Source organism: Coturnix japonica, chromosome 7, assembly GCF_054131305.1.
Source record: "Coturnix japonica strain WE chromosome 7, WE-NBRP24, whole genome shotgun sequence".
Classification (NCBI taxonomy): domain Eukaryota; kingdom Metazoa; phylum Chordata; class Aves; order Galliformes; family Phasianidae; genus Coturnix; species Coturnix japonica.
Window position 1 is genome coordinate 8,846,921 of NC_140669.1, and position 26,068 is coordinate 8,872,988.

The window sequence follows — 26,068 nt, forward strand, 5'->3', positions numbered from 1 at the left end:
GGCTTTGGCCAAAGGCAGCCTCTGCTGGCATTGCTCTCATTGCCGCATTCCTGTGCAGCTGTGGATTCAGTAGGGCTTCCCCATGCTCCCCATCCCAGTGCAGCTGGAGGGATGGATGCTGCCCTCTGGCTGTCCCCTCGCTCAGGGCTGGATCAGCCCCGGTGCTTCCACCATTCCGCTCCCTGGGATGATGGAGCAGAGCTGGGCCCCTTGCAGAGCACTGCATTATGCTGCTGAGTGCCTGCAGCTCACCCTTCCCCTCCCTCCCCCAGCCCAAAAACCCTGCTGCATAACCACACTGCCTCTGAGGCCTTTCCTGATGGAAGCCAGTGTTCTAAGGTTGCTTTTGTAAAGAAAGCAGATTTATTTCTCTTGCCTCACTGATCTTGCAAACAGGTTCTGCTGCTGCTGTTTGCATGCCACCAGCCTTGCCACCTGTGTAAGCCCCAATGTAGACATGCCCTGGCACATCCATCTGTCCCTGTCCTGTCCCTGGGAGCAGGGGGAGGTGGCCGTGCTCTGCAGCTTGTCTTTCTGGTGGGAGGAGAGATGTGGGTGAGCTGGCTCCATGCACTGGGCTGCCATTGCAGGGCAACAGCTGGCATGCTGCAGGTTAGGCACAGCCCTGGGGCAGGGCTGCAGCACCCACACAGCCTGGAACCATGAAACTGGCTGTCACAGGGAGGGTGGCACTGCCAGAACTTCCACCTGGATCCCTCTCCCTGCCCCGGGCTGCGTGGTGCCCGTGTAGGTGACTCCTCCATCCCTGAGATGGGCTCATCATCTGGCGCTGGGGCAGTCCAGAGGGAGTGGGGAGACCCAGGTGGATCCGGCCGTGCTGTGCTGGCTGCTAGACACAGGTGCAGTCCTGTGCCAGGATGTTGGGCACCGTCTCGTACTTGAAGGAGTAGCCACCGTCAGAGGTGGTACGGACACGCAGTGAGCGCATGGTGCCGGGCAGTGCAGCGCAGCACAGCTGCACACCCAGCCGGTGGCTCAGCCCATGGCCTTCAGCGCAGCTCCCGTGACAGTAATGGAAAACGAAGCTGCTTGGGTGCACGATCCAATTGTCCCAGCCCAGCTCCTCAAAGGAGATGTTGAGGGACGCCCGGCGGCAGTTGGTGTGGGTGGCCACGTCCTCCGATGGGCGCTGCAGCAGGCTGAGTGCAGCCGGGGACCAGGGTACAGTGGAGCGGCGAGCCCTCCCGGCTGCCTTGGCACGGGTGGTGGCCACAAGGAAGGGCATCTTGTCCCCATCTGCCAGGCAGGGGCAGCCGGGGCAGCGCACCAGGAGCACGAAGAGCGGCTGTGCCAGCTGGGGCAGCGCGTCGGGGCTGAAGTCAAACACCATCCAGTGCTCTGGTGTCCGCGATGCTGTGGCTGCCACCGGCACCCTGCCCTGCGGCGTGAGGGTCAGCACGGTGGGGGCCGAGTGGTTGGGAGCTGCTGAGGGGCCGCTGTAGAACCAGAGCTGGGCGGATGTCAGTGTGCGGCTCAGGGCGTGCGTCGAGGGCTGGAAGAGGTACGTGAAGATGCCTTCTTCCTCCAGCAGCTTGTCCGGCTGTGTGGGCTCGCATGGCACGTCTATGGGGAAAGAGTGGCTCAGGGTGCCATGCCCCAGCATGGGAATATAGGATATGGGGGGCACCTGCAGGTGCCATGGGGGGTATCCATGGGTGCAGGCAGGTTGTCCTGCTTCAGAAATAGAGGAGCTGATGGCATAAAGTGCCACACAGCTCCTGCTGCTTTGTGTCCTGCAGCCAAGCCCTGCAGCAGATCCAGCCCTGTGCAAGGCTGTGCCTGCCTTGTGCTGCACAGCTGCGGCACCCGGCACCCCATGGCCTTCAGGTGGGGGAATTCAGCCACCAAGCCCCTCCATGCACTGTGATGGTCTGCTAATGGTGTACCCATCCCACCTCTGCTGCAACCCTGAATACCCAGCTGCAACCCTGAGCATCCTACTGCAGCCCCATCCCTGAGCATCCCACTCCACCCTTCAGCATTGTGCCCCATCACTTGCCATCCCATTCCTAGCACCTCGCCCCATTCTCTACCATCTCACTTCAGTATCCTGCCTTGCCTGCTCCTCAGCCCTCCCCATCTCCCTGTGTCCCCCTGTTCCACCTCTGGGCACTCTCCCATGTCACCTCCCTGCCACCTGCCCCTCTCTCTGGCCCTGCCACATCCCCATTGCCCCAAAGTAGCACCCACCCCACCCCCTGCACCCTCTCCGTCCCATCAGGGTTCTCACCTGTGGAAGGGAAGAGAATCACCTGGGATGTGTCCTCCTGCTCCTCAGGCGGCACCTCTACCTCTTCTAGGACGTCTCTGCGATACACTCTTCTCACATCCTTTAGAGGCTCCTGCATGGCCGGGGGGCTCAGATGCTCCAGCACCCGTGCCCGCACCTTGGCCAGGACAAGCTGCCGGTCAGCACCAGCCCCAGTGCAGCTTCCCAGGGCATTGGCAGGCAGCACGGCAGGCAGCAGGTGCAGGAGGAGCAGCATGGCCGTGGGACAGCTTGAGGGGCTCTGCCGTGTGCTTTTACTTGCCAGCCCGGCCTGTCTGCCCGCTGCTCTCACCCTGGGGCAGGGTGGCATTGAGACGTATCTGACACTGACGCAAATGTCTGTTCGCTGTGAATATTATCTCTGGGCAGTGAAAGCACTGAGACGTCTGGAATGTGAGGACTGCAAGGACAGTGTGGTCTGGGGGGGGGACGGCGCCTGGGCAGGGGGGTGGGTGGGGTGCATGCTGCTGGAGTGGTGAGTGTGTGGGGCTGGGGGCAGGCAGGGATGCAGGGGGCATGGGGGCCTGAAGCTGGGTGCCTCCATGCTGGAGTCTGGGGTCCAGCAGGAGGCTGAGGGTGCACTTTAGGCAGAGCAACAGCGTGGGAGACACATGAGGGTGGCAGGTTGGGTGCCCTCATATGGGGTATGGATGGGACACCCCAAGGATACAAGGCTCAGGGCAGTGGCATTGCCACAGCAACTGGGGTGCTGGGAACACGAGGATGAGTGGGAAGAGGGACCCTCTGCTTGGGGACAGGCCATGGCTGGGGACAGCATCGGACCGAGGTTGGGACACTGTGGAAGTGACAGGAGAAGCACCCCATAGTGCCACTTGGGCTGGCTGGCTGCAGCACATCCCATCCCTATGCTGCATGCCATGCACAGTGCAGTGCCATGGGCTGAACACACACCCATCAGGAGCAGGTCTGCTGCACCCGGCTGCTGCTGTGCTGCCTGCCTGCTGGTGCTATACATAGGGCAGCCTTGCCCTGCTGAGGCGCTGCATGGAGCAGGCTCAGCCTTATCACCCTGGCATGTCATCAGAGGGTATTTTTGGGGACGGCAGCTGCAGACATTCCTAACGGTCGGTCCCTGCATGCTGACACTGGGGAGCAGAGCTGGGCGAGCAGCAGAGCAGTGTGCCGGCACCGGGAGCTGCAGGACAGAGGTGTTGGTGCGAGGTGGGTGCCTGAGGCAGGAGGTGGTGCTGTGTAGTGATGGGAGGGGGTGGGGGGGCAAGGGAGGGCTGAGCCGTGGGGCTGTTGTGTGCTGGAGCCTGGAGTGTGGGCTTGGGGGGAACCTGGCCCTGGCCCCTGGGGATGAGCTCTGTCCCACATTCCCCTTCAGCCTAGCCAGGGAATGTTTGGGTTTCCCTTTGTCCCTGCTATCCCTGAGGGAGGCATAGATGCCTCTGTACAGCCCTGGCTGCAACATGGACAGGGGATGAGGTTTAGGCTTGCCCAGGAAAGGCTCCAAGCACGGAGCACTTCTGCTGCACGTGGTGCTGGGCACGGGTACCTACAGCACTGTGCGTGGAGGTGGTACCCTCCAAAAGCAGGAGTTGTTTCCTGTTTGTCTCTCTGCACCCTGCAGTGATGTCCAGTCCTGGCCTTGGACACACAGGGGCTGGGGTTGGGACCACGCTTGGGCAGGGCCCCTCTTCCCATTCACCCTGCTGAGCCAGGCAGGAAGCACCCGGATGCATCCGGATGCCTCCAGCCCCATGACAGCCCCTTATCAGCACCTGTGCACTGAGCCAGCCCAGATGCGGCAGGAATGCGGCTCTGCCACCACCCGATACTGCAGGAATGCCCCAGCGGGTGGGGAAGGGCTGTGCTGGGGCCCGTTCTTCCTCAGCCAGCCCCATCCCCAGCACTGCAGGGACCCAGCGAACCCCGCGCCCCACAGGCAGCTCCCACCTCCCAGCCTGGGCTCGATGTGGCATTGCTCTTGGTGAGATGCCCTGCACCGCAGCCTGACCCCATTCTCTGTCCTCAGGCTGAAGCTCCTGGCCATCCTCCTGCCCTGACCCCAAGGTGATGGAGAGCCATGGGACAGCCCCTCGGTTCCTGGCCTACCCGCGCGCCTTCACGGCACAAAGTGGCACTGACGCCATGCTGAGGTGCCAGATCGCAGGTGACCCCCGGCCCAGCATTCTCTGGGAGAAGGACACAGCCCCAATCCAGCCCTCGGACCGCTTCTGCATGGAGGCTGAGGGGGACGTGTACAGCCTACGGGTGTCCTGCGTCACCCCGCAGGATGGCGGCCTCTATGTTTGCAAGGCCAAGAACTGCGTTGGTGAGACCTATGCTGCTGCCACACTGCGAGTGGAGGCTGGGGAGCATCAGCAGGAGGAGGAGGAGGAGGAAGGCCATGCTGGCTGCCGAGTGCCCACCTTCCTGGTGGGGCCCTCATCGGCGCGGGTGTGCCGTGGGGAGGACGTGACCTTCTCTTGCCGAGTGTTGGGGCAGCCCTGCCTGCTGCTGGAGTGGGAGAAAGATGGCCGCAAGCTGAGTGATCTCTTCGAGAGCAGCCACTTTGCAGTGGGCCAGCAGCCTGAGGACTGGCATTACCTCAAGCTGTTTGGGGTCCGGCCTCCAGATGCAGGAATCTATGTGTGCCGGGCACGCAGCGGCTCCAAGGAGGCCCTGGCTGCGGCTGTGCTCCTGGTGGAGCCCCGGTGCTCCCCTTCTGACAGCACCCAGCCAAGGCGACTGCGGCACACAAGCACCGACACCTGGGCACCAGCACCCAATGGCACATCAAGAGCCAAGGTGTTCTCTGTCAGCGCAGGGAAGCATGCCAAGTTCCGCTGCTATGTCACTGGCAAGCCCAAGCCAGAGATCATTTGGCAAAAGGATGGCAAGGCCGTGGTCCCCGACCGCCGGCACCTGGTCTACGAGGACCGTGAGGGCTACTTCATCCTGAAGGTGCTGTACTGCCGGCCCCGGGACCAGGGCCTGTATGTTTGCACCGCCTCCAACACGGCTGGGCAGACACTGAGTGCTGTGCAGCTGCAGGTGAAGGGTAGGTGTGCGCCCCGGGGCTGTGTTGCACCCCCTGCTTGGGGCTGTGCTCCCTGAGGCCCCATACCAAATGCCTCCCGCCCAGCTGCTGCATCCCAAAATAGCTGCTGGGAACAGGGGGCTGCCATCTTCCTTCCCCACGGCTGTGCTGCTGATGTGGGAGGAATGTGGGGGCACCGCATGCATGGTTACCCCCAGGGGTGGTATTCAGGGGGCCAGGAGGGTGCTGAGCAAGGAGGATATTGAGCACCCTCAGCTCCCATCTCTCCTGTTGGCAGAGCACCGGCTGCGGTTCCAGGTGCCACTGGAGGACGTGGAGGTGGCGGAGCGGGAGGATGCAGTCTTGGAGTGCCAGGTGCCACTGGGGAACATCCCCACCACCTGGTTCCTGGAGGACCGGGAGCTGCAGCCCAGCCACAAGTACGTGATGGAGGAGTGCGGCGTGGTGCGGCGCCTGACCATCCGCGATGCCCGCACCGATGACGACGGCATCTACCTCTGCCAGATGAAGGACCGGGGCCGCAGCGTTGCTGAGGTCTCCGTACGAGGTGGGGCCGTGCCCAGCTCTGCCATCCCATAATGCAGCCCCAGCATCCCCCTGCCCTCACATGTCTCCTCTCCTAGGGCTGATCGTGAAAAGGCTGCCACGGAAGCTGGATGTGATGGAAGGCGAGAATGCAGCTTTCTGCGTGGAGACGCGGGAGGCCATGGAGGGGACCTGCTGGAGCCGCAACGGGCTGCAGCTGCACGAGTCACCACGCACCGTGCTGAAGAACTTTGGCAGGACACACCTGTTGGTGCTGGTGCACGTCACCCGTGAGGACGCGGGCATCATCTGCTTCTCTGTCGGGGAGTCACTGACATCCTCCCAGCTCCGTGTCAAGTGTAAGCCCTGGGCTGCATGGGGCCTCCTTGCACCCTCTGTTCTCCTCATTGACCAGGGTCTGAAATGGCAGAGAGGTGGGATGGCACCTTCCAATCCCCACTGCGCCATGTGTTCCAGGTGTGAAGCGTGACCCTCCCAGCGCACCGATGGCAGCCCAGCTGAGCACAGAGCAGAGCAACGCGGCCCTGCTGACGTGGTGCCCTGCAACTGATATTCACCACTGCCCACCCAGCACCTACATTCTGGAGCGGCGCGAGGCAACAGGAAGCAGCTGGGTGCAGTGCCTGAGCACCGAGCTGCCCGGCCGTGTGCAGGTGCTGGGCGACAGCGTGCCCCGCGAGGCCGACTACTGCTTCCGAGTCTGTGCTGTCAACAAGTACGGCCGCAGTGACCCTGTGGAATTCCCTGGCTGCGTGCATCTCGGTGAGGGGACACAGGGCCTCCATGTGGGTGGGAGCGTGGGAGCTGTGTGGTACCAGGTGCTCACACACCGTGATGCTGAGCTCATGCTGTGCTGCAGTGCCAGCTGTGTGCCTGGAGAGGGGTCTGCAGGATGCGCGGGTGCAAGATGGTGAGGATGCACGCTTCTCTGTGGAGCTGTCAGCCTCAGTGCAGGGCGAGTGGTTCCTGAATGACACGAGTCTGCAAGGTGAGAGGAGTGGGCGCTTCAGCGTGCAGCACTGCGGGACAGAACACTCGCTGCTTATCCGCTCAGCAAGGCTGAAAGAGAGTGGTGCACGTGTCACCTTTGTGGCCAGCGGTTTGCGGGACTCAGCCACACTGCATGTGCAAGGTGAGCTCACCGAGCACCCCATGAGTCAAAGAGCAGCAGGTGGGAAGCACCTCCCATGTTTCTTACCCCTCCATGTGGATTCCCAGCCCCTCAGGCCCACATCGCCCCAGTGCCTGAGGCACGGCAGCTCCGGGAGCTGTTGGCAGGGCTGCCATTGCTGCTGGAGTGTGAGGTGAACCCTGTGGGTGCCCCCGTGCACTGGCTGAAGGATGGCGAGGCTGTGGTGCCCAGTGAGACCCTGAGCATCCAGACAGAGGGGTGCTGGCGGAGGCTGCACATCCCCACCACTGTGCCATTGGACTCGGGGACATACACATGTGATGCTGGGGATGACACCGTGAGCTTTGTGGTGACTGTGAATGGTGAGCTGCCGGGGTTGCCCATCCTTGCATGATGCACACCCACCCCATGTCACCTCACTGAGTCCTTTGTCCTGTACAGAGGCACCAGTGAGGATTGTCAGCTCCAATGAGGAGGCCCCACACACCTATGTGGCTGGGCAGCGTGTGGAGCTGTGGTGCCAGCTGTCCCGTGCCGAGGCCCCAGTGCGCTGGTACAAGGATGGGGAGGAGGTGGAGGAGAGCGAGAGCCTGGTGCTGGAGCGTGAGGGGCCCCGGTGCCGCCTGGTGCTGCCCTGCGCCCGCCCGCAGGACACAGGGGAGTTTGTCTGCGATGTGGGTGGTGACTCAGTCTTCTACACCATCACGGTGGCAGGTGAGTCCCAAGGGCCGAGAGGGTTGCATGAGAGCAGGCACTGTGAATCCCTGCAAAAATGGTGTTTGCTGCCCAGTAAACATGACCCCAGTGCCTAAAAATAGAGGTAGGGGCATCTGGCATGGGACAACTCACAGCTGGATGCCACTCTGATAGACAGGGGTAATTGCTGCCCTAAAAATTAGCAGTTGCCTGGCTCCCGGTGACCGGCTGTTGGCAGCAGCACCATGTGGTGGCTGCCCTGGCTGCTGGCAGCTCAGGTGGGAAAAGATAATGAGAAGTGAAAAGGAGAGAGCCCCAAATCCACAGCCCCTCAAACAAGAACGCTGTGCAGGCTGAGCTTGGTGAAAGGCAACAGGTCTGAAGGCATATAGCCTCTCCCTGACAGCTGATGGTGCCCAGCACAGAATTTAAGGGCAGGGATGGAGATGCTGGAGTTCCCAGCCAGTCTCACTCTGGCTGACCATACTGTGGGCTCACTGCCCACTTCCCAATGGATTAAAGCCACTTGCTGCTCTGAGGGTCTCTCAGGGCATGGAAAAATGGCAGACCCCAACGGGAGGTGGTGAGTTTCAGGTTCAGTGTCTGGCGCGATGTGATTGCTTCTAGCAGCCCCCTTGGACACAGCGTTTGATCAGGGAGTGGGACGGATGTGGGCTCGGTGTGGGGCAGGTCAGGCTCTGCAGGCTGGCTGTGTGCCACAGTGCACTGCTGTGTGCTGGCACTGAGCATTGGAGGCAACCAAAACACCTCAGCACGGTCACAGTGTGGAAACCCTGCACAGGGCAGGGAAAAAGGCAGGTCACTGCATCAGACAGAGCACCCACAGCACAGTGCTGGCAGCAGAGATGGGGACACTGTGGTGTCCCTTGCCATGCAGCACAGTGTGAGCCAGCAGGGTAGCCCCAATACCTGTGCCATGCAGAATGTGGGATAGGTGGTGTCTTGCAACCCAAAAACAAGGAGCAAATGGAGCCATTGTGCAATGCAGGGCTTTGCATGCCCTATGGTCAGTATTCCTCCATGCAACATGCTGAGCTCCACATCTCTGTGCAGAGTCACCAGTAAGGATCATGGGCTCCAACGAGGAGGCCCCGCACACCTATGTGGCTGGGCAGCGTGTGGAGCTGTGGTGCCAGCTGTCCCGTGCCGAGGCCCCAGTGCGCTGGTATAAGGATGGGGAGGAGGTGGAGGAGAGCGAGAGCCTGGTGCTGGAGCGTGAGGGGCTCCGGTGCCGCCTGGTGCTGCCCTGTGCCCACCCCCAGGACGCAGGGGAGTTTGTCTGCGATGTGGGTGGTGACTCAGTCTTCTACACCATCACGGTGGCAGGTGGGTACCCATTTCTTCCTCTTCTCCCCTTTGCCCTGACTGTGTGCCCAGCTGCCTCATCACAGGATGCAGCTTCTCAGCTGGGCGGTCTGCTCCATCCTTCCTGTGACAGAGCCGTTCCCCTGCTGCCTCTCTGTGTGGGTCTGGCAGTGTGCTATACCCTGCCCTCTTGGTTCTCCCAGCCCTGCAGGCTCATATCACCCCAGTGCCTGAAGCTCAGCAGCACCGGGAGCTGTTGGCAGGGCTGCCATTGCTGCTGGAGTGTGAGGTGAACCCGGCGGGTGCCCCTGTGCACTGGCTGAAGGATGGCGAGGCTGTGGTGCCCAGTGAGACCCTGAGCATCCAGACAGAGGGGTGCTGGCAGAGGCTGCACATCCCCACCACTGTGCCATCGGACTCGGGGACATACACATGTGATGCTGGGGATGACACCGTGAGCTTTGTGGTGACTGTGAATGGTGAGCTGCCGGGGTTGCCCATCCTTGCATGATGCACACCCACCCCATGTCACCTCACTGAGTCCTTTGTCCTGTGCAGAGGCACCAGTGAGGATTGTCAGCTCCAATGAGGAGGCCCTACACACCTATGTGGCTGGGCAGCGTGTGGAGCTGTGGTGCCAGCTGTCCCGTGCCAAGGCCCCAGTGCGCTGGTATAAGGATGGGGAGGAGGTGGAGGAGAGTGAGAGCCTGGTGCTGGAACGTGAGGGGTCGCGGTGCCGCCTGGTGCTGCCCTGTGCCCGCCCACAGGACACAGGGGAGTTCATCTGTGATGCTGGAGACACTGCTGTCTCCTATAATGTCATGGTGTCAGGTGGGTGACACAGCCAGGACAGCATGTGGGGAAGCATGCTGCTGCTACTCTGTGCGCTCCTGGAAGGGGTTCTTGGCTGTAACACTAGCGCACAATGAGCACACAGGTACCACTGCTGGCATGGGACATTATCCCTCTGCTCCTGCCCTCCAGCTGTTGTGTCACTGTGCTGGGGCAAGAGGCAGTGCCCTGGCACCTGCACAGCCCTGCAGTTAGAGTTGCAGTGGGGGTAAGCAAGTGTATATGCATCCTTACATCTTTCCTTTGTGCACCGGCAGAGCCACGAGTACGGATCCTGCACCCTGCGCAGCACTCACTGGAGATGCCAGTGCTGGCACCGGGGTGTGTGGAGCTGCGCTGCAAGCTGTCTGTGCCCGATGCTGCTGTGCGCTGGTTCAAAGATGGGCTGGAGGTGGATGAGACCGACAACCTGCAGCTGCTGGTGGACGGCGCCTGGCGCTGCCTGCTCATCCCCAGGAGCAGTGCTGAGGACACAGGGGAGTACATCTGTGAGAGCAAGGATGAGTCTGTCTCATTTGATGTCAAGGTGACAGGTTAGTGAGGAAGCCCCAGTACAATCCTGGGTGCCCCCCCGCCTCACTCATCTCCTGTGTTGCACCAGTGCCATGCTGTCCTTGTAGAGCCCCCAGTGAAAATCCTGCAGCCGCAGAGACCTGCACCTGTTGTGAAGGTGTCTCCAGGGGAGACAGTGACGCTGTCCTGTGAGCTGTCCCGACCCGATGCACCCGTGTACTGGTCCAGGGATGGAGTCCGGCTGGAGGCAGGGGGAAGCTGGGTGCTGGAGGAGGAGGGTGCCCACCGTCGCCTGCTCATCCCTGCTGCCCGAGCTGAGCATGCTGGAAAATACTTCTGTGATGCAGCCGATGATGCAGTGATGTTCACCATCCAGGTGTTAGGTGAGCGAGAACCAGGGGCACTGGGTGCATGGATAGGACAGGGCGGCAGCAGCCCCCCCCCCCCAACCTTAGGATCCCCACTCTGGGTCTGCCCTCACATGGGGGCTCCTGGCCATTGCTAACCATTGCTCTGTTGGTGAGTGGTGCCACAGACCCTCCTGTCAGGATCCTGGAGAGGGATGCACTGCCAACCATCCGGCGCTGCCGGGCCATGGAGGATCTGGTGCTGGAGGTGCAGCTGTCTCATGCCCATGGGGAGGTGAAGTGGTACAAGGATGGGGAGAAGCTGCAGGACACGGGGCACGTGCGGCTGGAGGAGGATGGGCAGCGCCGGGCACTTGTCATCCTGGGTGCCACAGACGAGGATGCGGGGGAGTATCTCTGTGACACCCACGATGACAGCATCATCTTCTGCGTCACCGTGGAAGGTAACAGGGAGCACATAAAGTGGAGATGGGTTGAATGGGCAGGGAAAGCACTTGCTGTCATGGTGTGTTTCTCCAGCCCCAGAGCCACCAGTGAGCATTGTGGGGAACACGGGCATGACAGAGCATCGCAGCCTGGTGGCTGGGCAGGACCTAGTACTGGCCTGTGAGCTGTCCCAGCCCGATGCTGCTGTTCGCTGGCTGCGGGATGGCCGGGAGCTGCAGCCAGGGGAGCGGGTGTACACTGTGGCCCGTGGGGCGCTGCGGGAGCTCACTGTGTGTGGGGCACAGCCTGGGGACTCGGGGTGCTACGTCTGTGATGCTGCCACCGACCGCATGGTGACAAGCGTGGAGGTGACAGGTGAGCAGGGGTGGCAGGAGCAGGGTGGCAGCACCAGGTGAGGGTGAGAGCCCTGTCCCCAAAGAGCTGCCAGCCTGGAAGAGGCGGGTCAGGGCCAACAGACCCGTGTCTCCTGCCTCCCCCAGGCAGGGGCTGGTTAAATTTATCCTTGGCAGGCTCCCAGGCGCCTCTCCTCCTGCTTCGGCTGCCAAGAGCTGAGCTCAGCACAGCCTTTATCAGCTGTACAGCAGGCTGTGCCGGTATCCCAGCTCCCAGCAAGGCCTGGGGCTGGTGAGGGGCAAAAATCAATGGCCTTAACTCAGCAGTTGGGAAGGATGAAGAAGTGGGCTCTGCCAGCATCCCTGCTGGGATCCCTTCCCCAGAGGGATCTTAGCCACCAGCCTCAGTCAGCCTGTCCCATAGAGACCCCCAGCTTGCACCACCATGATCACCATTAGCCCCACAGCAACTCAAGCCCCTAAGTCACACCAGTGGGCACCGTGGCCATCCCTGCCACCACCCTGACACCCCTGCCAATATTCCCCAGCCCAGACTGTGCGCATTGTGAACAAGGAGGAGGCGCAGAGCCCGCTGGAGGTGCAGGAGGGGGATAGTGTGACACTGGTGGCCCAGCTGTCCCTGGAGACAGCAGAAGCACAGTGGCAGAAGGATGGGCAGATGTTGCTCTCGGGCGGGCGGCTGCTGGTGTGCAGTGAGGGCCCAGCACGCAGCCTCACCATCAAACAAGTGGAACTGGGGGATGCCGGCACCTTCCTCTGTGATGCTGGGGATGACGAGGTGTACTTCACCCTGCATGTGAAAGGTGAGCCTATGGAGATGTCCCCTGCAGGGCAGGACCCGTATTCCCAACCTTGGGCTGAACGCTGCTCCTGGTGCAGAAGCACCAGTGCTGTTTGTGAACAAGCAGGAGGTGCAGGAGAAGCTGCTGGTGCTGGAGGGTGGCAGTGCCGTGCTCTCAGCCGTCGTGTCCAAGGAGCAAGCTGACATCACCTGGCTGTGCCCCCCGCAGCTCACGGTGCCCAGCGAGCGCTGCCAGCTGCGGTGTGATGGCCGTGTGCACAGCCTGGTCCTCAGCAATGTGGCCAAGGAGGATGCTGGAGTCTACACCTGCCTGTCCCCTGATGACCAGATGCAGTTCGACATCAGCGTGCGGGGTGAGTGCTGGTGGCAGGGGAATGAACAGCGCGCTGCCGGGGTTATGCTCACACTGATGGCTGTCCGTGCAGAGCTGCAGGTGAAGTTCCTGCGTGGGCTGTCGGATGTGCGGGCACGGCAGGGTGAGACGGTGGTGCTGTGGTGTGAATTGTGCAAGGCCCGTGGTGACGTGGTGTGGCTGAAGGATGGACAGGTGCTGGAGCCTGATGCACGCCACGAGGTCCGGGTGCAAGGCCGGGAGCGCTCGCTGGTATTGAACTGTGTGGGCCCTGAGGATGCTGGGGAGTACTGCTGTGAGTCCAACGATGACCGCACGTTGGCCACGCTGACAGTGCAGGGTAAGCGTTGCCCCATGGGTCGGGTACCCCAGAACCCCAGTACCAACCCTGTGCCATGGGCATGTGCCCTGATGGCCACGCTCAGTGCGCAGAGTGGTAGAGATCATCGTGGAGCTGCAGAGCCTGACGGTGCTGGAAGGTGACGATGCCACCTTCAAGTGCATGGTGTCCCCCGAGGACGTGGCAGTGATGTGGCAGCTGGATGGGCGACCAGTGGTGCCCAGCGAGCGGCTGCAGGTGGCCAGGAGTGGGCTGTGCCATAGCCTCACCGTGCGCGGCTGCCAGCCAAGTGATGCAGCTACTGTGACAGCCAATGCCGAGGGGCTGCTGAGCACAGCCCGGCTCAGTGTGCAGGGTGAGCAGGATGGGGATGGGGCAATGGGGCATCTCAAGGGCTGTGCACTGGTCCCCTCGTCCCTGCAGAGGCGCAGGTTCTGTTTGTGCGGAAGCTGCGGGACGTGGTGGCAGAGGAGCAGCAGGATGTGTGCCTGGAGGTGGAGGTCAGCCACGAGGCAGCCGAGGTGCAGTGGCTGAAGCAAGGCGTGCTCCTCCAGCCCAGCGACAAGTACCTGATGTGTGAGTCAGGGCGCCGGCGCACCCTCACCATCCGCAATGTCAGCCCCTCTGACCGTGGCACCTACCGCTGCGAGAGCCTGCATGACCGCACGCAGGGCAAGCTCAGTGTGGAGCGTGAGTACCCCGCAGGGTCATCCTGCTGAAAGGATGCTATGGGGCTACCAGGAACAAGGCCTGTATGTGGGGATCGCTCCAGCAAGGACTGGGGATAAAGGGCTCTGTGCCAGGGCACCGTTCACCAGCACTATCCCCATCCCTCACAGCCCAGAAAGTGTCAATCCGGCGGCCTCTGGCTGATGTGGAGACCTTTGAGAAGCAGACGGCCACGTTCCTGCTGGAGCTGTCCCACGCCGGTGTGCCTGGGGTCTGGACACGTGGTGGTGTGCGGGTGAAGCCCAGTGCCACGTGCCAGGTCAGCGCCAAGGGCTGTACACACAGCCTGACGCTGGAGGGGCTGGCACTGGAGGACTCGGGCACCATCACCTTCACTGCTGACACTCTGCGCTGCAGCGCCCGCCTGCTTGTGCGGGGTACGGCACTGTGGTAACAGGGCACGGTACTGGGGGGGTGGTGCCAAGGCTGAGCAGGACACACAACATTCCCATTGAGGAGATGGATGCTTAGCAGTGGGGAGCTCACCTATAGCAGTACCCAGGGAAAGGTCACCCCTACCCAGCGCTGAGATCCCCCAAGCATTGCTCTCTGTCCCTGTGCCCCGGTGCCAATGCCTTTCCCTCACTGAGCCTTTCCATCACACTGCCTCTCCCCAGAGCCTCCCATCAGCATGGTGAAGCTCCTGCAGGACCTGGAGGTCCCAGAGGCAGGGGCTGCCACCTTTGAATGCGAGCTGTCCCGTCCCAGCGCTGAGGTGAAGTGGCTCAAGGTGAGAGCTCTTCCCCTCGCCATCCTGGCTGGTGGCTTCATCCCCCGGGTGCCACCTTCTCTGCCAGACTGTGCACAGGGTGGGGGGCACCAACCCAGCTGACCTTGACCACGCTGCCCACACAGGACGGGATGGAGCTGCGGCCAGGCCCCCACTGCCGCATGTACTCTGCAGGTCGGCGCCGCCTCCTGCAGCTCAGCCGCTGTGTGCTGCCCGATGCCGGCATCTACACCTGTGAGGCAGGCGACTGCCAGAGCTCCGCCACACTGCACGTTCATGGTATGGTTGCTGGCTGCCCACCCTCGTGCCACAGAGGGGGTTGGCACCCAGCTGGCCCCAGCACCATGCCCCTGTTCTGCAGAGCACCAGGTCCACATCGTGCAGGAGCTGCAAGATGCCCGTGTGCAGGAAGGTGACAATGCTGTGTTCACGTGTGAGGTGTCCCATGGTGATGTGGTGGGCGAGTGGTTCCGTGATGGGGAGAAGATCAAGGTGTCCAGCACGGTGAAGATACGGCAAGAAGGTGCTGTGCCTCCCACACTGGGCAGCGTGCCCCGCACTCCATTTTGGGGCTGGGGATGTGAGAATTCAATGTGCTCAACCATCTCCACCCCCCTCTGCAGGCACACGGCACTTCCTGCTGCTCTGCGCAGTGCGCCCTGAGGATGCGGGTACCATCCGTTTTGCGGCCAGGATGGCCAGCTCAGAGGCCAGCCTGCAGGTGGAAGGTAGCAGGCACATAGGGTGGCACTGTGGGGCTGTGGGGGGCAGATGCTGATGTTTCCCCCCCTATGCCCCAGTGTTGCCCATCCGCATCGTGAAGCCTCTGCGGGACAAGACGGTGCTGGCGCGGCACAAGGCGACGCTGGAGTGCACGGTGTCACACGCCCGGGGCCGCGTTCGCTGGCTGCGCGGGGACACCGAGATCTTTGCTGGTGACAAGTATGAGATCTGCAACCTGGACTGTTACCGCACGCTCATCATCCACCGCGTGGGGCCCGAGGATGAGGACTCATACACCTGTGATGCTTTTGATGACCGCTCCACCGCGCGGCTCCTGGTGGAAGGTGAGCACGCAGAGGGATGCAGTGGCACCGGCACCCACATCCATCTGTCCCACCCATTCCTGCTTTGGGGATCTGATCCCTGGCTGGGGATCTTTACCCCCTTCCCTGCTCCCCAACACACTTTGTCCCTGCAGGGAGTTAGGATCTGGGGTGCACACGGAGCGCATGGACCTCAGGTCCCCAGCCCCCCAGCGCAGCCCCCACCTTGGCACAGCAGTTCCGAAAGGCTCTTTACTGTGTGGCCGTGGCCTCAGCAGCGTTTGGCACATTTACAAAAGAGGCTGAAAAGGGGGACGGCGGCAGCACGGCGCTGCAGAGACAGCGTGGCAGAAACATGCAGTTCCTGGGGTGGCAGCCGGGGATGGGAAAGCACCCGGGGGCACCCCACTCTGGTCCCCCCACATCCCGCCTGCGGGGAGGTCCTGGCTCACTCCGTAATAAATTAATACAAATCACAGCAAGAGAAGTATATACAAAGCGGGAGCCTCTGTCCGCAGTGGTGCTCTGAGCAGGGGCTCCTGCCCTGCCCCACAGAGGTGCTGCCCTCAGGGCCCCCCAGCCGCTATAAAATCCAGTCGCCAGCAAAACAGCGATGGCCTCTGATGCCGGGGGGGTCCCTGGGGCAGCCCAGCCTCCTCCCGAAGGCTGCGTCCTGGCTCCTGTCAAAACATTCAGGGGAGTGTGCACAGTGCCCGGGTGGGACAGAGCCCCGGTGCCGTTACCCTGCAGCAGTAGCCCCATGCCCTGGCAGCCCCTGCCCGAGTCAGCCCCACTTCAGCCCAGGAAAACAGGGGAAGGGGGCAGGCAAGCTGCTCTGGGGGCAAGGAGGTTGTGTAGGGCAGGAACCCCTAAAGGCAGGGTTTGGGAGTGCTGCCTGGGGTGGGATGGGGCACACATGCTCAGGGTAATCACTCTGGGATAAGGGGCTTGGGGAGCTGCTCTCTGAAGAAGGAACGTGGGGACAGGCACTTGGGGAGTTGCTGTGGGGCGCGATGGGGAGGGAGCAGGCACGGGGAACTGCTCTGGGAGGGCTTGAACATGGAGAGGGGGGAGTCAGGGTACAGGAGGAGTGTGCCCAGGCCATGGGGAAACGTGCAGCAGAGTCGCTCACACCACACTCTGTGAGTCCATGGGTGCTCGTAGCCCCAGTCCGTGGGCTGAGTTTCTGCCTGGCTGTGTGCCCAGCATGGCTGGGTCTCACAGGCATCCTGGGCTCACCGAGACGAGTCCCGTGCTGCCCCAGGAAGGTTCTCCATCCATAGCCTCCACAGCCCCGAGGCTGAAGGAACAGCCCCATGTGTCCAAAGAGGTCTGTGGGAGCAGGCTGGGGTGCTGGTGTCACTCGAGGTCACTGGGTTGGCTTATACCCGCATGGCGGGGCCAGAGCCTGTGGTGAGGGGCACGGTGGAGCTGCAGTCATAGTCCAGGTCCACCACAGCATGGGAGCTGGCAATGAGGCTGTTGAGGGATGGCCCCGTCTGCCGCTCTCGGAAACTCTGGATGTAGCTCTGCATGAGAAAGGGGCAGAAGGTGAGCAGCTCTGCTCCTGGCCCGCTCTGTCCCATCTCATCCCATCCCATCCCATCCCATCCCATCCCATCCCATCCCATCCCATCCCATCCCATCCCATCCCATCCCATCCTGTCCCAACCCATCCCGTCCCACCCCTGCAGAAGGAAGAGCTGGCCAAGGCCTGGGGAGATCTCTACCCTGGGCGTGGGACTCACTGGGGAGAGCACGTCCCCATCGAAGCGGCGCACAGGGTTGGGCTTGCGGCGGTAGGCGGGCTCAGGCGGGTGGGCCTTGTGCTGGTGGGGAGGTGGGTGGTGGGGCCTCCGCTTCTTCTTCTTCTCTTTGCGGTCCTCCCGCTGCTTGATGCGCATCAGCTGCACGCGGCGCTGCTGCCGGCTGATGATCACTGTGGGTCAGGAGGGTGGTCAGCACCTCAAAGTGTTGTCGTACCCCAACCACCTGCTGGTGGCACCCCAATACTGTGTTCAACATCACCCCCTCTCCTTTTCCCCCAACCTCTGCTCACCTTCAGTGTGAGAGTAACCCTCGGCTGTGACCTTCCACTGGACCAGGACGCCCAGCACGGTGAGCAGTGGCCAGACGCCCAGGATGACCCAGCTGTACCAGCACACAGGGCGAGCGGGGGCCACCTTGATGCGCTCGTAGATGTACTGCACCAGCAGGAAGAGCTCAATGAAGTAATCAACGGTGACGGTCATAATGGCGCTGCCGAAGACGGCGGTGGAGAGGGTGGTGAAGAAACGCTGCCACTGCAGGGTGAGCACGGCAAAGAGCATCCCCACGCCCAGCAGCAGCGCAATGGGGATCCACACTGTGGGCGGGTGGTAGAACTGCTCCATCACCACCAGCGTGGCCACCGCCAGCAACAGCCCCAGCAGCAGCCCCACCATGAAGAGGCCGACGCTGCGCACCAGCATGGTGACCAGCCCGCACAGCACCCCGATGCCCAGCCCAATGCCCACCGACGCCTCCACGCTCAGTTGCGTGTCCAGCACCCGCTCCTTGTAGCACAGCATGAAGATGATGATGGAGCCGAACATCAGTCCCGTCAGGAACATGACAGCCTTGAAGCAGCGGTAACCTGCGGAGAGACAACCACCGTCAGCACAGCCATCGGGAGCCCCCACTGCCCCCTCTCCAGCTGCTATGCCCCAGCCCGGCTCACCAAAGAAGCAGTAGATGATCCCGAAGAGGCAGCACATGGCGCACACCACCGAGGGCACCACCTGGTAGCGGCGCTCAATCTCCTGCTGGCAGCTGTGCGCCCACTCCTGGCCCGTGTCGTGCGGCAACAGCTTGAAGCGCAGCGTCTGCACAGTTGCAGTCATGGCTCTGGGGAGTCCTGGGAGAGGCATCAAAAGCTCCGCTCCTGTCCCATCGCTCGCGGGCAAAGCTGCGCCCCGGCACCAGCTCCAGCTGCAGAGAGAGGGTGGGAGAGAGGGGATGCAGGTGGTGCCCACCCGGCTGGGGCTGCTCTATCCTCCATCCCCCCATCCCCGGGATGCTGCTGGCCCAGCCACCAGCCAGGCTCCGTGCCGAGCTCAGACAATTGCCCCAAATCCCAGCACCCACCCGTGAGAAAACGGCCCCATCACTGCTGGGCTGGGGACAAAAGGCACACGGGGACAGCGTCCAAGTCCTGCTGCTGGCCCTCCCACTGCCTTTCCCTGCTGGATGGGAGAACCTGCCACTACCTGGCATTTTCCGCCTGGGAAGTAATTATGTTCAGTAATTAAGTCACCCCTCAGTCTTCTATTTTTGTAGGCTAAACAGATTGAGCTCTTAACGCTTGTACTCTAAGGCATTTTCGCCAATCCTCTAATCATATTTCTGGCTATTTTTCATTCCCGTTCTAGTTTTGCGGTGTCCTTATGGAAAGCAGGTCTGTGCACCAGACCTGGCCCAACAATGACCCATGATGCTGACTGGGCTGCTGCCCCCACCCCGTGCCCTGCTCACACTGACCCAGGGGTCGGGACGGGGCTGGGGGTGCCCAGCTCCTGCAGTGCCTGCACAGACGGAGGGGTCATAATCCCTTGCAAAGACGGATCCGGCTCCGGCTTAAGCCCAATTAAACCCTCTGTCTGCTCACTCCCACCTGCGGACTGCTCCCACCCCTCTTTGTTCCTAGGACACGTTCCCAGGTTCACTTTTGTTTGGGACCCGTAGAATGTCACCGCTTATCCATCTGAGTGCCACGTTACAGCAGCCTCAAAGCAACCACCCCCCGAGCGTTACCGGGCTGGAATTACTCCACCACGCCGTGCCCCATCCATCCATCCATCCATCCATCCATCCATCCATCCATCCATCCATCCATCCATCCATCCATCCCCGGCACAAACCGGGCTCAGACCCATCGCTCCCCCCGCCCTGCCGGCTGATCTTAGCCCCTAATCCCGGGTGCCCTCCTAGTGCCCCGGTTGGAGGCTCAGCGGGGTCGGACTTTACCCTCCGGGGAGCGGACGGGACGTGAGCGGCGCTGCCCCCGGCCCACGCCGGGACCGAGCTGCGGGGCGCGGGCAGCGCAGCGTGCGGCCGCGTTCGCCCATTGGCGCGGCCGTGTTGCTAAGGGAGAGCCGAGCCGCTCATTGGCGCTCCGCCACCCGCCGGGCCGGGCCGGGCCGAGGGATTCCGGTACCGCTCCTACAGCCCGAACCGACCGCCGAACCCCCGCGGCGGGGCGGCCCCGCGGCCTCACCGCCACGTCCCGGCCCGAATTACCCCGCGATCCGCACAAAGCCGCTCTCGCTCCGATCCTATTAGCGGCACAGGGGGGTCACCCTGCCCGGCGCTGCCCGCGCCCCGCACCCACCGGATCCCTCCCCCCATCCCCATCCCATCCCCTCCCCGCTCCCGCCCCGTCCCGCTCCCCGGCCCCCGGCGGGGCGGGCTCGGCGCTGCGTTGCTACGCGACGGCCGCAAGTGCTGCCGGGCCGCTCCGCCTCGCTCTTTGTTCGACACGGAGGCGGCGGGGCTGGGCTCCCCCCCGGCCCAAGGCGGCTGCGGGGCCCTCTCTCTCTCTCTCTCTCTCTCTCTCTCTCTCTCTCTCTCTCTCTCTCTCTCTCTCTCTCTCTCTCTCCCGATCCCCGGCCTCTCCCGCGGCCCCGCCCGCCCCCCGCCCGCAGCCGGCGGTTCTCCCAGGCTCCTCCCTCCGCCGCGTTCGGCGCCGTTTCGCCCCGCTTCCCCCCGCTCCGCTCCCGCCCCGCACCTGCGCTCCCGGCCACGCGGCGGCCCCGCGCAGCGCGGCGATCCCGGGCCCGGCCCCGGCCCCCGCGCATGGTGCTGAGCGGACAGCTCCCAATGACGGCACCGCAGCGCCGGGGCGGGGCCTGCTGAGATCGGGGGCGGGGCCGGGGGGCGGGGGGCTGAGCTGCGGGGCTGAGCCGTACGGATGGCGGTGCTGCAGCTCCCCACCCCCTGGCACGGCCCCTCCTGGCAGCTGCGGGCTCTTGGCAGCGGCTCCGTTCCCCCAGCAGCCCCACGGCACCGTAAGACAAAGCCCAGAGCTGCAGCTGCCCGCCGAGCGGTGACACCACGGGGGGCTGCTTTGGCTCACGGCTCCGCAGGACACACACAGGGTTTGGCTGCCACCCCATGGGCTGCGAGGGGGGGAGGTGGCAGAGCCCCGTGTCACGGTGCCGTTTCTGGTCCCTTCCTGTGTTTGAATCCAAGCCCGGTGCAATGAGAGAGGTTTCAGAGCCAAGCGACTCTTCCTATCGCTGCTATAGAATGATCTGGGTTCGTGTAGGGTGATCAACGTTAAATATTTGCATCTGGGGAGGAAATCTATTTCTATCGTGTTTCTGTGCGTACAGAAAACAAAAGCAGCTTTGGCTGTTTACGATCCCATTCGCTTCCTGGCCGTTTTCCATGGAAAATCTCCGCTCGTTTCTTTCTTTTCCATCTTTCCCCCTCCTGGCACCTCTATTAAGCCGCTCTCCATGTGACCGCCTCTGCCTGTTCCGCTTCCTCGCCTATTCAGGAGGAGAACAGCCTGTGAATGGGCTGGTTTGGACAACTGGCCCGTGTTCAGCTGCTCGCTCAGCAGCCTGAACGGGACCCCAATGTGCCTTGGTGTGCACAGGGGATGGGACACGCCGTGCTGCCGGTGGGGCCCGGTGGCACTGAGCGCTGCAGAGCGCTGAGCCAGGCCCAGCACGACGCTCGGCCTCGCGTGGCTCCGAGAGGCTCGATGCCTTAATTGCTCCTTAATTGGGCCCTGTTCCGGCCCGCAGCTCCTAGCAACCTCGCTCCGCCCCCACGCCGCCCCTCTCCCCCTCTCGGCCGTGATGTCACTGACACCGTTGCCTCCCATTGGCTTCCCCTCGTGGCGTAGGAGGCGGAGCCCGGGGGTGACACGTCGGACGCGGCGCCGATATCGGGCAGCGGGAGCCGCCCCCGCCGCTCGTGCCGTCCGCCCCGTCCGCCGCGGAGCCTGGCGGCCATGCGGCTGTCGCTGCTGCTGTCGGTGCTGCGGCCCGCCGGCCCGGTGGCCATCGGCGTGTCGCTGGGCTTCACCCTCAGCCTGCTCAGCGTCACTTGGGTCGAGGAGCCCTGCGGGCCGCCGCCTCGCCCCGCCGCCCGCCCGGCGCCGTCCGACGGCTCTCCGGGAGCTCCCCCGGCCGGAGCGCTGCACAACGGCAACGCGGCGCGGAGGCCCAACGCCGTGCCCGGCGGGCTGGGAGCCGACAGCTGGGAGCCGCGCGTCGTGCCCTACCGGCCGCCCAGCCCCGGCAGGGCCGCCAAGAAGGCCGTCAGGTGCGGGGCGGGGGCGGCGGGGGCTGGGTGGGGCGGCCGCCTCCCTCCTGCCTTCCCCGGGCCGGGCCGCCCTTTGCTCGCTGCTGCTGCGGGGCGTGTGCCCGCTGTTTGGCTTCCTCCTGTTGCTATATCCCGTCCCCGCTTTATCCCCTCCTGCACCCCGGTGTCCCCGGCCCTCGCCCCGCCGATGGCACGGAGCGAGCTGTGAAAGGCCCTCCTTGTCCCTGCCGGGAGGTGGGCGGGCAGGGAGAGCCGTGGGGCTGAATGGGGCCACTGTGTGAGCGTGGGAGACACGGGGGGGGGTCGCTTCCTGCCTGGGGGCCGGCTGGAAGGATTCAGCCTGGGAAGCATTGTGAGAGCGGCAGCTGGGGGCGGCTGTGGGATGGGGGTTTTGTCCCCCTCCTCCTCCCCCCCCCACCTCCCTGGTTCCTGCAGCTGGGTTCTGGCTGCTCTCACATGTGGCCCAGCGCTGGCAATGCGGGCTCAGAGGTTCTGTCCCTCCTGCAGGACTCGCTACATCAGCACGGAGCTGGGAATGAGGCAGCGGCTTTTCGTGGGTGTGCTGACCTCCAAGAGCACTCTGGGCACGTTGGCGGTGGCCGTGAACCGCACGCTGGCCCATCGCCTGGAGCGCCTGGTGTATTTCACAGGCACACGGGGCCGCAAGGTGCCCCACGGCATGACGGTGGTGACCCACGGCGACGAACGGCCCATCTGGAACATGTACCAGACCATCCGGTACCTGCTGGAGCACTGCGTCAATGACTTCGACTGGTTCTTCCTGGTGCAGGATGACACCTACACCGAGGCGTATCGCATCAACCGCCTGGTGGCACACCTCAGCATCGACACCCATCTCTACTTGGGCCGCCCCGAGGAGTTCATTGGTGGTGACACCGAGGGACGCTATTGCTCTGGTGGCTTTGGGTACCTGCTGTCCCGCAGCCTCCTCCTGCGCCTGCAGCAGCACCTGGAGTCTTGTCGCAATGACATCCTCAGCTCCCGGCCTGACGAGTGGCTGGGACGCTGCATCATTGACCACACGGCAGTCAGCTGCACCGAGGAGCACGAGGTAGGTCCTGCAGCAGAGCTGGCACAGAGCAAAGCCCCCCCCCTGGCAGTGTCTCCCCATAGATTGCCAGGGACACAGGACCTTGAAGCCTGTTGTGCTTTTATGCAGAGGGATGGGGTTGTGGGTCTGGGTCAACTCTAACCCATCTCTTACTTGTTCAGGGCCTACGTTACCAGTATTTTGAGCTGGGGAAGAATGTCAATCCTGAGCAGGAGACTGACCTCCATTTCCAGAGTGCGTTTACTGTCCACCCTGTGTCGGATCCTGTCCAGATGTACCGGCTGCATAAGTACTTTGCACAGGTGGAGCTGGAGAGGACATACGAGGAGATTCAGCAGCTCCAGGTGAGAGCTGGCTTGGCTGGTTAGGATCTGGGCTCTTCTGCTATCACTCGTGGGCCTTCCAGTCAGGGTCACCTTTTTGCCTTGATACTGTGGCCTTTAGACCTGCAGTCGCTTTGGGGTGGGATCAGCTGTTTGTGTCAGGACCTGGCAGGTGGACCTGGGCTCAGACTTCTCTACTTCTTCGCTTGCAGCTCGAGATCCAGAACGTCAGCAGCCTGTCTGCAGATGGGGACCACAGCGCCACGTGGCCTGTCGGCATCCCTCCTCCATTCCAGCCCAAAACTCGCTTTGAGGTGCTGCGCTGGGACTACTTCACAGAAGATCAGGTCTACGCCTGCGTGGATGGCTCCCCCAAATGTGAGCTGCAGGGCGCAGACCTAGCTGATGTGGCTGATGTGGTGGCCACAGCCATGGATGAGCTGAACCGCAAGTACCAGCCGGTGCTGCACGTCCACAAGCAGCAGCTGGTGAATGGCTATCGGCGCTTTGACCCTACACGTGGCATGGAGTACACGCTGGACTTGCAGGTGGAGGTGGTCACACAGAAGGGTCACAGCCGCTCTGTCACCAAGCGCGTGCACCTGGTTCGGCCCCTCAGCGAGGTGGAGATCATCCCTATGCCTTATGTGACAGAGGCCAGCCGCATCAACGTCATCTTGCCGCTCACTGCTCATGAGCTGGACTACGCCGCACACTTCCTGGAGACCTATGCAGCAGCTGCCTTTGAGAGCAGCGAGAACGCAGTGCTCACCTTCCTATTCATCTACGATCCATTTGAGGCCCAGCAGGTGACCCAGAATGACATCTTTGCCCCTGTGAAGGCCCAGATCACAGAGTATGAGCGCAAGTATGCTGAGGTGAAGATCCCGTGGATCAGCGTGAAGACAGATGCCCCCTCCCAAATCAAGGTCATGGACATCATCTCCAAGAAGCATCCCGTGGACACGTTGTTCTTTGTGGCTGGCGTGGGCACAGAGGTCACCGTTGACTTCCTGAACCGCTGCCGGATGAACACAATCAACAACTGGCAGGTCTTCTTCCCCATCCACTTTCAGGGCTACAACCCTGCCGTCGCCTACCACAACCAGGCACCGCCTGCCACGCTGGACCTCCTGCGGGATGCAGGACGCTTTGACCGGGATGTTTTCCATGAGGCCTGCTTCTACAATGCTGACTACATGGCAGCACGCACCCGCATGGCGAGTGACGTGCAGGAGAATGAGGACATCCTCGAGACCCTGGACATCTATGACATGTTCATCAAATACTCCAACCTTCACGTCTTCCGGGCTGTGGAGCCCTCCCTGCTGCAGCACTACCGGCACCAGGCCTGCAACCCACGGCTCAGTGAGGAAATCTACCACCGCTGCGTGCAGAGCAGCCTGGAGGGTGTTGGGTCCCGCTCCCAGTTGGCCATGGTGCTCTTTGAGCAGGAGCAGGGGAACAGCACCTGAACCTGCGGCACAGAGGTGCTGGCCCTGCCTGGCTCACCATCCACCTCACCTGATCTGCTGCCCAAAATCTGTCTTCCTCCTTCCAGGACGGTGGTCGCTATTGCTGCCGATGCTGCATGAGCAGGGCTGCCTGCCAGCCTGGGCTGGTCCCAGGGCGGCTGCAATGCTGCAGTGTGTGGGGTGAAGCTGGGCTGTAGCTGCCGAGCTGCACGCTGGGACCCCCAGCTCCTCACCCCAGCACTGTCCACTGCCACTTTGCTCGCTGCTGGCCCAGTGGGGAGGAGGCCCTCGCTTTGTCCCATGAATTGCTCCACACTGAGTCCCTGTGGCAGAGTTGTGACTGCCGTGAGGGACCGACAGGGACTGGGGCAGATCCCACTCTTCCTTCTTTCCCCCATGACACAGGGCTGTGCCTGGTGCTCATTCAACTCCCTTGGCCAGGCCCTCGAGGCATCCTGTGGCAAAAGGGAGCATCAGCCCTGTGCCATGGGCAGGGCTATGTCCTTGTGCCGCTGCAGCCTGGAGCAGCGGGGTGGGCCCCAAACAAAGCAATAATGAGGTTGGATTTAGCATATGCCACGTGGCAAGGAGATAGAAGCCTGAGCCTTCCAGGCTGCTGGCAGGTGGACTGCAGCCCCAGGGCTGCAGGAAGTGCTAGAGGGCTCCTGCCATGTTTCCATACTGTGAGCTGCTCCCCATGGGAACCCTGACCCGGGCCGCCTTGGCCTTCGCAGTATCGATAGGACACTAGAGGTTGCAGCCCTCTGACAAAAGCCGTCCCTGCCTCGGGGATGTGGCCTATAGGCCCTGCTGATCCCCTGAGTTCCCCCTGACTCTGCTTGCCTGGGTTGGGGGGAAACTTATCCAACATCCCCATCCCTTCCCAGACTGCTGGGCTCCAGGGGAGGTTCGGCTACGCATCTCCTAAGGAGAAAGCGACTGAGGGAGCTGCTCCGTGCTCCTGGTTTGTATTTAATAGTGGGGAGAGGAGGGGGGGATGTTTACACTAATAAAAGAGATGAATGAGTGTCTCTGCATGGTTCTTGCCTGGGGTACTGCTTGTGTGAGGGGTGTGAGTACTGTGTACCTTCCTCTGTAGAGTGAGGGCTGCAAGGTGACAGCCATGGCTTTACTTTCCTCCCAGGGGCAGTGCCTTGGCATCCCTAGTGCTCTAAATTCCTGCCCCTGCTGACTGTGTCAGCTCTGCTGGTGCCAAAGCAGGGTGCTGATGAAGTTGTGACGTCAGCATCATCGCTGAGCTGCTTCTACGCTTCATTGCTTCCCCAAGGTGTTCCAACAGCTTGTGGGGCAGGGAGCAGGGCAGCCTGAGGCC

At 62.6% G+C, this 26,068-nt stretch overlaps 4 protein-coding genes across 13 annotated transcripts; 2 read left to right on the forward strand and 2 right to left on the reverse strand.

The window, feature by feature from the left end:
- Nucleotides 1-340: 340 nt before the first annotated feature.
- INHA (inhibin subunit alpha) lies at nt 341-2,658 on the reverse strand. Its single transcript, XM_015868933.3, has 2 exons — nt 2,252-2,658; nt 341-1,584 (listed from the first exon to the last, which is right to left on the reverse strand). The coding sequence occupies exons 1-2, from the start codon at nt 2,598-2,600 to the stop codon at nt 851-853; spliced, it is 1,083 nt and encodes a 360-aa protein (XP_015724419.1). The 5' UTR covers nt 2,601-2,658; the 3' UTR covers nt 341-850.
- A 703-nt stretch (nt 2,659-3,361) lies between these two features.
- Nucleotides 3,362-16,028, forward strand: OBSL1 (obscurin like cytoskeletal adaptor 1). The gene is made up of 27 exons (XM_015868908.3): nt 3,362-3,472; nt 4,290-5,318; nt 5,596-5,865; nt 5,942-6,202; nt 6,321-6,626; nt 6,724-6,996; nt 7,083-7,358; nt 7,438-7,710; nt 8,767-9,039; nt 9,222-9,497; nt 9,577-9,849; nt 10,128-10,403; nt 10,491-10,766; nt 10,919-11,194; nt 11,271-11,552; nt 12,079-12,354; nt 12,431-12,706; nt 12,779-13,045; nt 13,131-13,400; nt 13,469-13,735; nt 13,885-14,151; nt 14,392-14,504; nt 14,630-14,783; nt 14,866-15,027; nt 15,128-15,232; nt 15,305-15,571; nt 15,706-16,028. Exons 2-27 carry the CDS (start codon nt 4,331-4,333, stop codon nt 15,711-15,713), a joined length of 7,011 nt encoding a protein of 2,336 aa, XP_015724394.2. The 5' UTR covers nt 3,362-3,472; nt 4,290-4,330; the 3' UTR covers nt 15,714-16,028.
- TMEM198 (transmembrane protein 198) lies at nt 15,789-20,412 on the reverse strand. Of its 10 annotated transcripts, none has more exons than XM_085553050.1 (5): nt 20,316-20,412; nt 18,270-18,520; nt 17,610-18,185; nt 17,299-17,489; nt 15,789-17,079 (listed from the first exon to the last, which is right to left on the reverse strand). In XM_085553050.1, exons 2-5 carry the CDS (start codon nt 18,457-18,459, stop codon nt 16,933-16,935), a joined length of 1,104 nt encoding a protein of 367 aa, XP_085409176.1. In that variant the 5' UTR covers nt 18,460-18,520; nt 20,316-20,412; the 3' UTR covers nt 15,789-16,932. The 10 variants fall into 10 exon arrangements, with proteins under 10 accessions (XP_085409176.1, XP_015724411.2, XP_085409177.1 ...); XM_015868925.3 differs by having other exon boundaries at nt 17,281-17,489; XM_085553051.1 differs by lacking the exon at nt 20,316-20,412 and adding an exon at nt 19,829-19,917.
- A 1,027-nt stretch (nt 20,413-21,439) lies between these two features.
- Nucleotides 21,440-25,762, forward strand: CHPF (chondroitin polymerizing factor). Its single transcript, XM_015868915.3, has 4 exons — nt 21,440-21,865; nt 22,373-22,937; nt 23,099-23,281; nt 23,473-25,762. Exons 1-4 carry the CDS (start codon nt 21,552-21,554, stop codon nt 24,733-24,735), a joined length of 2,325 nt encoding a protein of 774 aa, XP_015724401.2. The 5' UTR covers nt 21,440-21,551; the 3' UTR covers nt 24,736-25,762.
- Nucleotides 25,763-26,068: the final 306 nt, after the last annotated feature.

Bases quoted from the DNA above. Each gene is read 5' to 3' on its own strand.
- OBSL1 (XM_015868908.3), top strand. From the start codon at position 4,331: ATGGAGAGCCATGGGACAGCCCCTCGGTTCCTGGCCTACCCGCGCGCC. The intron at 5,319-5,595 runs GTAGGTGTGCGC...TCCTGTTGGCAG, and splicing joins TGTGCAGCTGCAGGTGAAGG to AGCACCGGCTGCGGTTCCAG. The intron at 13,401-13,468 runs GTGAGCAGGATG...TCGTCCCTGCAG, and splicing joins AGCCCGGCTCAGTGTGCAGG to AGGCGCAGGTTCTGTTTGTG.
- TMEM198 (XM_015868919.2), bottom strand. From the start codon at position 19,656: ATGGGCGAACGCGGCCGCACGCTGCGCTGCCCGCGCCCCGCAGCTCGG. The intron at 18,521-19,555 runs GTAAAGTCCGAC...CTCTCTCTGCAG, and splicing joins TCCCGTCCGCTCCCCGGAGG to CTGGAGCTGGTGCCGGGGCG. The intron at 17,080-17,280 runs GTAGAGATCTCC...TTTCTCATGCAG, and splicing joins CAGTGAGTCCCACGCCCAGG to AGCTACATCCAGAGTTTCCG.
- CHPF (XM_015868915.3), top strand. From the start codon at position 21,552: ATGCGGCTGTCGCTGCTGCTGTCGGTGCTGCGGCCCGCCGGCCCGGTG. The intron at 21,866-22,372 runs GTGCGGGGCGGG...TCCCTCCTGCAG, and splicing joins GCCGCCAAGAAGGCCGTCAG to GACTCGCTACATCAGCACGG. The intron at 22,938-23,098 runs GTAGGTCCTGCA...TTACTTGTTCAG, and splicing joins GCTGCACCGAGGAGCACGAG to GGCCTACGTTACCAGTATTT.
- INHA (XM_015868933.3), bottom strand. From the start codon at position 2,600: ATGCCACCCTGCCCCAGGGTGAGAGCAGCGGGCAGACAGGCCGGGCTG. The intron at 1,585-2,251 runs GTGAGAACCCTG...CTTTCCCCATAG, and splicing joins GATTCTCTTCCCTTCCACAG to ACGTGCCATGCGAGCCCACA.